At 41.1% G+C, this 9,618-nt stretch overlaps 1 protein-coding gene across 1 annotated transcript in view; it reads right to left on the bottom strand.

The window, feature by feature from the left end:
- Positions 1-282: 282 nt before the first annotated feature.
- Positions 283-9,618, bottom strand: part of LOC140269530 (myosin-7-like) — a 30,190-nt gene continuing 20,854 nt past the window's right edge. Inside the window, exons 13-38 of the mRNA XM_072364675.1 lie at positions 9,423-9,572; positions 9,164-9,334; positions 8,744-9,071; positions 8,517-8,590; positions 8,175-8,380; positions 7,957-8,080; positions 7,737-7,873; positions 7,322-7,577; positions 6,981-7,223; positions 6,717-6,893; positions 6,490-6,635; positions 6,314-6,404; positions 5,813-6,202; positions 5,584-5,710; positions 5,389-5,507; positions 5,107-5,303; positions 4,843-5,026; positions 4,599-4,764; positions 4,088-4,212; positions 3,690-3,998; positions 3,015-3,218; positions 2,636-2,932; positions 2,383-2,487; positions 1,707-1,802; positions 1,286-1,424; positions 283-323 (exon numbers count right to left, since the gene is read on the bottom strand). Coding sequence (XP_072220776.1) covers positions 307-323; positions 1,286-1,424; positions 1,707-1,802; positions 2,383-2,487; positions 2,636-2,932; positions 3,015-3,218; positions 3,690-3,998; positions 4,088-4,212; positions 4,599-4,764; positions 4,843-5,026; positions 5,107-5,303; positions 5,389-5,507; positions 5,584-5,710; positions 5,813-6,202; positions 6,314-6,404; positions 6,490-6,635; positions 6,717-6,893; positions 6,981-7,223; positions 7,322-7,577; positions 7,737-7,873; positions 7,957-8,080; positions 8,175-8,380; positions 8,517-8,590; positions 8,744-9,071; positions 9,164-9,334; positions 9,423-9,572 — 4,578 coding nt within the window. The 3' untranslated portion in view covers positions 283-306. The remainder of the gene's footprint in view (positions 324-1,285; positions 1,425-1,706; positions 1,803-2,382; positions 2,488-2,635; positions 2,933-3,014; positions 3,219-3,689; positions 3,999-4,087; positions 4,213-4,598; positions 4,765-4,842; positions 5,027-5,106; positions 5,304-5,388; positions 5,508-5,583; positions 5,711-5,812; positions 6,203-6,313; positions 6,405-6,489; positions 6,636-6,716; positions 6,894-6,980; positions 7,224-7,321; positions 7,578-7,736; positions 7,874-7,956; positions 8,081-8,174; positions 8,381-8,516; positions 8,591-8,743; positions 9,072-9,163; positions 9,335-9,422; positions 9,573-9,618) is intronic.

The following is a 9,618-nucleotide window of genomic DNA, read 5'->3' as shown; positions in this document are numbered from 1 at the left end:
AATCCTTTTTAGATTAAAGGTTTGAACACAAAAAACCTGGAAAAATACCAAAAGGTGTGAATGGTTTTGTGAGCTGCTATAGATATAAAACGCAATGATTTAGGCTATAGTAGTAGTAGCTTTACTGTCAACAGCATATTGCCATTTTTCACAAATATAGTGAGCTTAAGTGAGCTTATGATAAAAAGGTCAAGTCACAGTTTGAGATGCATATTTATTTTATTCTACTAATCAAGTGACATGCATAGGGAGACATCATGATTAACACATTATGTGCCTCAGAAACAATCATTCATTGCATGTGCTTCACTCCTCATCGTGTCCTCCTTTCTGAAATGAGAGGGAAACAGAAACAAGAAAGCAGTGAACAACCAAAAAAGTATTTAAATGTTCCATCAGCAATGCATACCGTTAGTCTCATACCTTTTTAAGCATTGGAACATCAGTTCTGTCAGATTCTGTGTTGTACATTTCAGACTGAGGCTTTTGTAGATGCTAATTATGTTTTTACTGGCAGCACTGTGCAGTGACATTTTCTTGAAGTTTAGATTTCTCCAGTCACTCATATTTATATAAAAGCCATGATTTTGTGTCACACTTCCCCCATTTCTGACATTTAAAATGGATTTTATTCACCTACTGTATAGTTATCTATACTTTATTCTTTCGTCCCGACACACACTCTTCAAAGTCCTGACACCCAAACAGTTGTTTAAACTTTAATAGGGTCTATCTTTTCCAGTCCGTCACACCTGTGTGTAAACACACACACACACACACACACCAACACACCTAGTCACTCTTTTCCCTCAGACTCACAGTCTCTCCTATCAGTCTCTAAACCTCTCCTCCTCCTTGAAATCAGGCGGTCTGGGTTGGAGGCTGGCATGATTTCCTCCTTATATAAAGGTTCACTGATATCAGTACCAGATAGGCAGCTATGTAGTCTTCCCCAGCTGGGCTACTCAACTTTGTAAATTCTCCTCCGTTTATGTTTTATGTCAGATGCCAGAGATAAGGTGTGTGTGCTACTGTACATTAGAGTGTGACAACATGATTAAGGTAGACAGTCTGATGACCGCCTGTTTTGAACAGACAGACATTCAGTTTTCTGTTAAATACCCCCTTGTTTAACTGCTAATTTCCCATCCTGGCTTGTAAACTTAACAGTAGTTCGTTTTGTGTGTTATTCCAATATCATGTAAATTATATACTCCAGCTATTTATTTTAATACCACATCATCCTAATGGCAACAACATTAATAGTATAACTGACTTCAATAACTGACCTTTGACCCCACATCACGGCTCTTGGCTCGTAGCTTGTTAACCTGAGATTCAGCAATATCAGCTCTCTCTTCAGCTTCATCAAGCTCATGTTGAAGCTTGCGGAACTTGGTGAGATTACCGTTGGCCTGCTCCTCCTGGAGAACAAGCACACCAAAACGTCATCACTCCCAAACATGTGCTGTATGCCAGAAATGTGTACATCACTGTCATGATTTTAGTAAAAATCTAAAGCCAGTTTGCCAGTTAAGTGCATTCATTCTTGTAGAAAAGTAATTTCATCTAGGCTCATACTGCCATCTCAGTTACAAAGCTTTAACTGCTCAGCGTGGAGTAAGCTGTGGTGATGAATATACTCAAGGGCTGTGGGCTTGAACAGGTATTACTATTATTACTTCTCTAAAATATTAAGTACTTACAGCATCCTCTGCAGCTTTCTTGTAGGATTTGACCTTTAGCTGCAGCTTGTCCACCAAATCTTGCAAACGAGCAAGATTCTTACGATCCTCCTCCGTCTGAAATAAAAGAGAAAAAACAATAAGATTTTTTGGATTAAATGTTGAATAAGAATATCTACAGTGTGTTCTACTTAAGGGGGTGTCAAATTAAAGTTAAACTCAACATAAAGTGTCTTAATAAGGTGTTGCACCAACATGTGATGCTAGTATTAGATTTGTTGCACCTTGGGATTGATTCATGTGAAGTGTTTGGAACTTTGCTGGAGAGACAGAAGACCATTGTTTGGTAATGAAATATTTTCTCTTAGATGATGTTTTAATGGTGCTGATTGCTGTGATTAGTTTATTGTGCCCTCTGGATGGAGGGATTTTAATTGAGTCTTTCCATCTGAATAGAAATATTTAATCACAGGATAACGGTGATCACCTTGAACAAAGTTCTTCTTGATCTCACTTGACCTTTCCTTCTAAAAAGACAAGTATAACTACACCATGCCTGAAAAATAACCCCAGCACACAACATAACAGTGCCACCAGATGTTGTCACTGTAGGTGTCAAGCATTCAGGTTTTTCTTTATTTTGTCATCTTTCAGTCTATATGTGTTCCCACCATTTTGTGAATGAACAAAAACTTACCTGATAAGTCAGCTCTTTGATTCGTCTCTCATATTTTCTGACTCCCTTGATAGAATCGCTGGACTTCTTTTGTTCAGCCTCAACCTCATTTTCCAGTTCTCTGACCTGTGGAGTGAATGATACGTTGATACGTTTTTTCTTTTTCCTTTAGTTTTTGAGGAAATACTGTTATTCTAAATTGTTCGATATTGTCCTGTTTTTAGTTACTTCGTGAATTTCTTAGAATCTTGATTGTTGATTTGCTGACACTCACCCTGGCCTCCAGCTTCTGCACCTGCTTCTTGCCTCCCTTCATGGCGATCTGCTCAGCTTCATCCAGACGGTGCTGCAGGTCTTTGATGGTTTGCTCCATGTTCTTCTTCATGCGCTCCAGGTGAGCGCTGGTGTCCTGCTCTTTCTTCAGCTCCTCTGCCATCATGGCAGCATCAGTAATGGCCTTCTTAGCCTTCTCTTCAGCATTCCTGCATTCCTGCACGGCGTCCTCCACCTCAGTTTGAAGCTGGGATGCATCGCCCTCCAGCTTCTTCTTCTGATTTAGAAGACTGGTATTCTGTTTACATGCAAAGGTTGCTTTTAGTTTTCCACAGTAATTCAGCCATCACATGATAGTTATATTGCAAATTGTGTCTTACCTGTGAGTGCAGAAGCTGCACCCTCTCACTAACATCCAGCAGCTCTTGCTCGGCAAGTTTGCGACTTCTCTCAGTTTGCTCCAGAGCAGCCCTCAGTTCCTCCAGTTCAGCCTGAAGCAGGTTGTTGCGTCTCTCAACGATGGCGACGTTTTCCTTCATATCATCATTGGCTCGAAGAGACTCGTCAAGCTGGAGTTGAGCATCCTGGAAAATAGATTTTGACTGTGAGGCAAGTTGAATTAACAGTAGATATCACTAATTATAAACCATAAAACAGCTGCATTCCAGGCCAAAACAAACGCAGCCAGTATCAAAAGTTAAACATACCACTCCTTAAAAAGTTAGTAAATCTTTCTGCCAAAGATAAAAAAAGACAAAAATATTAATCCTGACCTTGTCCATATCGTATGTTTTGTAGTATTTTTAACTCAAGAAGCAGAATTATTTAGTGAAGGAAAACCTAAAACCGATGTGCACTGACATTCACATGCAGCCATCCTTTTAAATAATAAAAAAGAGCTTATTGGAATAGAAAAAGAGACACAGAGACCGAGAGGTTTTACTCTCTTGTAAGATCATCATGGTACCGCTATATCTTCATAATAAAAATAATTATTGGTTGCTGTATTAATGTTTAAAATATTATATACTGAGCTTCTAAAACACATTGCAAACCTTTAGATGTGCGTGAACAGATTTCAGCTGCTTTTGGGCCTCAGCCGCCTGCCTGTTGGCTTGGCTTAGCTGGATCTCCATTTCATTGAGGTCTCCCTCCATCTTCTTTTTCAAACGGAGAGCCTCATTCCTGCTGCGAGTCTCAGCCTCAAGTGAGCTCTGAAGAGTATCAACAATGCGCTGTTGGTTTCTCTTTGCTTGTTCCATCTCTTCATCTTTCTCAGACAGCTTGCGCTCAATGTCAGCCTTAATCTGGTTGAACTCAAGCTGCACTCTGAGAATCTTTCCTTCTTCGTGCTCCAGTGAAGCCTGTCATGAATTAGATAAATCAGGTGAAGTGCGAGTTATCATCAGGTACCAGAATATTTTACGATAAAAATGTGGACTTCGCTGCATACCTCTGCTTCCTCCAGAGCTGTCTGGATCTCAGACTTCTCTTGTTCCAGCTGCTTTCGAATCTTCTCAAGCTCATGAATATTCTTTCCACTCTCTCCGATTTGTTCAGTGAGATCAGATATTTCCTCTGAGATACACAATGGGGAATTTTCAAAACTCTCAATGTCTCATGTCGACAAATACACAAACTCTGTAATAGCAATGTAAGTTGATGTTACTCTTCTGGAGGTGAGCATTTTGTATGCTGTCACGTTTACTCGCCCTCACACTGCACATGAGAAAAGGTTCCTATTTTTTAAGATGTCACGTTTACCTCCAAAAACAACACAAAGCTTTCGAGCATCAAGAATTTCCTGTTTCCGCACCTCCACAGTGTACTGTACCCCTTTGGCTGTGCATTGGAAGTTTTCACGCAGCTGACCCAAAAGGCAGGATGACTAAGACCATGTGCATGTCCGCAGTGTCCTAATCATTTTTCCCTCCTGGAGACAGAAAGCATATACCCAGCCTTACCCTGCAGATTCTTGTTCTCCCTCTTCATGGTCTCCAGATGTTCAAGAGATTCTTCATAGGAGTTTTTCAGTTTGAAGAGTTCAGTGCTCAGAGACCTGGCTTCCTTCTGGGAGCTCTCCAATTCACTCTGAGACTCCTCATATTTCTGTTTCCACTCTGCCAAGACCTGAAAGGCATTCCAAACTTAGCCAATAGAATTACTCTAAACCGTCGTGAAATAATACTGACGTTAATAAATTTAAACCTTGTCAAAGTTCCTTTGCTTCTTGTCCAGAGCAGCAGCAGCAGCATTTGATCTCTCCACATCCACCATGAGGTCTTCAATCTCATTCTGCAGCCTGTGTTTGGTCTTCTCCAGGGAGGAACATTTAGCATTCACTGCTTCAACAGCCTCCTCAGCGTCCTGCAGACGCTGAGCCAGCTTCTTTCTGTTTTATGGAAGAGTTTATCCAGGATTAGTCGCTTTTAAACTTGGTGAATTGTTCAAGTTAGAATGTGTTTCACTTACTTTGCTTCTTCCAGCTCCTCAGTCCTCTGGATGGCATCAGTTTCATACTTGGTTCTCCACTGAGCCACCTCAGAGTTGGCCTTGGACATGCTGCGCTGTAGTTCAGCCTTGGCCTCCTGCTCCTCCTCATACTGCTCCCTGAGCAGGTCACAGTCGTGACGAGAAGACTGCACAGCATGGGCTAATGCATTCTTAGCCTGAAATTAAAGCATATCTAAGTACTTTGCACGCATCAACATGTAATCTGCATTAAATGTGGTCTAACTGCTATGAGTTTCCTACTTTGATTTCTTCCTCTAGTTGCCTTTTAAGGTCTTCAATTTGCTGAGTGTAGGACTGTTTTCCTCTGGTGAGTTGGGACACCAGGGACTCCTTTTCCTCAAGCTGCCTTGAAAGTTCACCTTATTTAAGCACAAAGTGGAAGTTAATACTTTATATTGTCTCAAATAACATATGCTTTTCAAATGAAGTGCACACCATTTTCAGTTTGAAGCTTGGCTTTCTGCATGGTGAAGTCATTGATGGAACGCTGTCCCTCCTCTGACTTTGTTTTATATTCATTCATCTGGTCCTCCAGAGACCTACACATTTTCTCCAAATTGTTCTGAAAATGAAACACAATAAGGTCAACAAATGCATTGCAACAACAATGTAATCTGTTTATTGGCCAATAACAAGACTGGATTCACTCATGAAAAGCATTCACCTTTGCCTTGACAATCTGCTCCATATTGGAGACCACATCATCCAATTCCAGTCTGAGCTCACTCTTCTCCTTCTCCAGCTTCTGCTTGACTCTCTGCAGGTTGTCAATCTGCTCTCCCAGGTCAGCAACACTGTCAGCTTGTTTCTTCCTGAGGGTGGCAGCAGTGGCCTCATGCTGCAGAGTGGCCTCTTCAAGGTCTCTGCGGAGTTTCTGGAACTCAGCCTCCCTCTTTTTGTTCATCTCAATCTGGGCAGCTGTGGCTCCACCAGCCTCCTCCAGCCTCTCACTGATCTCTTCCAGCTCTCTGGACAAGTCTGCTCTCTGCTTCTCCACCTTGGCTCGAGCAGCTCGCTCTGCTTCAAGCTCTTCTTCCAGCTCCTCAATGCGGGCCTACACCAGAGTCAAAGCCAAACTTTACTTGAAAACATTTTGATCTTAATAATAGTTTTATTATATCATTTTGACTTGCTTTTTCATCATTTGTGCAGAAAGAACTCTCACCTGTAGCTCCTTTAGTTTTTTCTGGAGCTGGGCACTCATTGCCTGTTCATCCTCTATTTTGCTATTTAATTGGCTGATTTCAAAATCTTTCCTGTGAATGAAAAAAAGCAAAACATATACAACAATGCCTTCCTTAAAAGGAATTCTTGTTGGTAAAAATGAACTTTTTATTGTACTTTTTCAGCCTCTCTTCGAGCTGCTGCTTGTCATTTTCCAGATCCATGATGCTCTCTTGGGCCAACTTTAGGTCTCCTTCAAGTTTCCGCTTCGCTCTCTCAAGGTCCATACGTATTTTCTTCTCTTGCTCCAAGGACCCTTCAAGCTGCAGAAAGTCATTAAGAAAAAAAGTATTACTACCATACTTAGTATCTGTGATTGTCCACATAATGTTTTAGATTCTTACATCATCCACTTGCTGTTCCAGCTTGGCCTTGGCCTTGGTCAGAGTGTTGACTTTGTCTTCCTCACTCTGCAGGTCATCCAGCGTTTGCTGATGAGCTTCTTGTAAAGCTTTCTTTTCCTTGGTCAACTTGGCAATGATTTCATCCAAAGCAGCCATCTCCTCTGTCAGGTTCTTTACCTGTTGCAGATAAAAATGATAGACTCTTTACGGCCATCACAGCAGCTTTAACACATTTTCTTTCGAGAAATCTTATGTTTATTGCACCTTGTTCTCTGTGGCGTGCTTTTCTTTCTCCACTTTAGCCAGAGTTAACTCTAAGTCATCAATATCTTTCTTCAGCTCAGAGCACTCATCCTCCAGCTTCCTCTTCTTTGCAGTCAGTTCAGCATTCATCTCCTCCTCATCCTCCAGCCTTTCTGTCAGCTCTTTGGATTTTGCCTCCAGCTGAATCTTGCTCTTGATGAGCCCCTCACATCTTTCCTCAGCATCACACAGATTATCTTGCTCCTGTTATTAGAAATGATCAGCATGTCACACAGTGGAAGCATACATTAGAAGATGTTGGTATGAATTATAATACTGCGAGAAACAATGTTTTAACATACAGCCTGGACTTGGAGCTGCAGGTCGTTCTTCTCTTGGAGAAGTGAGACCATTTTTTCCTCGAGTTCTTTTCTGCGGGCTTCTGATTTTGCAAAAGCCTCCTTCAGTTTGATAAACTCTTCCTTCATGTTGGCCATCTCCTTCTCAGTCTCAGCTGATTTCAGCAGAGGTTTGATCTTGAAGTAGAGCTTCATCCAGGGCCAATTCTTGACCCCCATGAAGGCACGAACGTTCCACTGGATCACAAGCAATGCATCCCTGTATAGATACATTTTTAGATATATTGTAGTCACTGTCGTGCTGCAAAGCTTTACAATTATTTTAACGGTTTATTCACATTGATTAGTTCTTTATGCACACTTTTTTCAGACTGAACTTGGGAAATGTTAAAGTTACAACATTTAGGAATGCAAGTACCTGCGTTCTACAATCTTCTGGAATTCAATTCTTGCCAGAACACCTCGGGATCTAGCCTGAATCCTTGTGATAATTAGAGCCAATCGGTCATCTCGCATCTCCTCCAGCAGACCCAACAGTCCAGCCTTGAAGAACACCTTTTTACAATAACAGATTGAATAGTCAGTGATGATATTCTGTTGTGCAAAATGTATATGCTGTTAACAAGATGAACTCTTACCTTGGTGTGCCCCAGTTTGTACTGTTCGTGGTCAATATCCAGTGAACCCAACAGTTTCTCTGCAGCCTTCTTGTTGTCAATGAACTGTCCCTCAGGAACGGCATTAGGGTTCAAAATGCGGTATCTTTGATGAAAAGTACAAAAAAGTTAATCATTTCTTTTACATTTTCAAATCAGGGGACGTTTATCATATATGTGGATGCTCATCAAATGCAAACCTCTGCTTGAAATCTCCATAGAGGATCCTGTTGGGGAAACCCTTTCTGCAGATCCTGATGCCCTCCAGCACACCGTTACAGCGCAGCTGGTGCATCACCAGAGGGTTCTCCATGGCCCCGGGAGTCTTGGTCTCATTGGGGATGATGCAGCGCACAAAGTGAGGATGAGTAGACCTCAAGTTGGTCATCAGCTTGTTCAAGTTCTCCTGCAGCATTTTCATAATAAACTTGTAGTTACTGTTGATCTTATGTTTGACACTGGTTAAACACAAGATAGTTAAAAACTATGCAGTAAACTTGCATAGATTCCTTTATTAGATTAAATGGGTAGAGAGAGCTTACCCTGTGCAAAGCTGAGACAGTTTGGAAGGATGAACCTTTCTTCTTAGTACCCTTCTTCCCACCTGATTCTTGAGCTAAATACAAATGATCAAATTTAGCAATACAATGCAGTGTCCAACACTTTTGATGATGTCATAGTACTCTAGATTTGTGCTAAAACTGTATCAACATGTTAATTGAAATATTGTTGGAACAGCAAGTTGTCATAGTTTTAATTTATGTTTTACTATTAAATGTCCACATACCTGATTCAGCTCCTGCATAGTTTGCAAAGAGGACACCCAACAGCTTGAGGTTTGACTTCTGGTACAGTCCAACAACGGTCTCGTTCAGAGGATCCTTGTTCTTCACCAGCCAGTTGTTGATATTGTAATCAACAGTTCCAGCGTAGTGAACCAGGGAGAAATGGGCCTCTGGTTTTCCTTTGACGATTCTGGGCTTCTGGAAGTTGTTGGATTTCCCCAGGTGGTTGTCATAGAGCTTAGCTTTAAAGGTGGCATCAGAGGCTTTGGGAAACATGCACTCCTCTTCAAGGATGGACATGATACCCATGGGCTGAAAATGATATCATCAAGGATTTAAATCATTCTTAAAGACAACTAAAAAGTCTGATTTAGTCTCAAGAACAATATTCCCAAAAAGCTCACCTTTTCAATCAGGTCAATACAGGCCTGCAGATCCATGCCAAAGTCAATGAAAGTCCATTGAATGCCCTCCTTCTTGTACTCTTCCTGCTCCAGTACAAACATGTGGTGGTTGAAAAACTGCTGCAGCTTTTCATTGGTGAAGTTGATGCACATCTGCTCAAAGGTGTTGAACTGGAATGACATAGAAAGTAAGCAAATTAACTCATGAATGTGCATGACAAAAAATGTTTCAAATATTCAGCTTCCTTTCCAAACTCACATCAAAGATCTCAAATCCAGCAATATCAAGAACTCCAATGAAGTACTGACGGGGCTGTTTGGTGTCCAGGGACTGATTAATTCTCACAACCATCCACAGAAACATCTTCTCATACACTGACTTAGACAGTGCACCAATAGAATAGTTCACCTTGAAAAATAAGTGATTAGTAGCATCTTTAATCTTGAATTTATAT

The sequence above is a fragment of the Leuresthes tenuis genome, unplaced genomic scaffold (assembly GCF_036924035.1).
Source record: "Leuresthes tenuis unplaced genomic scaffold, fLeuTen1.0.hap1 SCAF_14, whole genome shotgun sequence".
Lineage (NCBI taxonomy): Eukaryota > Metazoa > Chordata > Actinopteri > Atheriniformes > Atherinopsidae > Leuresthes > Leuresthes tenuis.
This window is presented reverse-complemented; position numbering and strand designations above follow the sequence as displayed.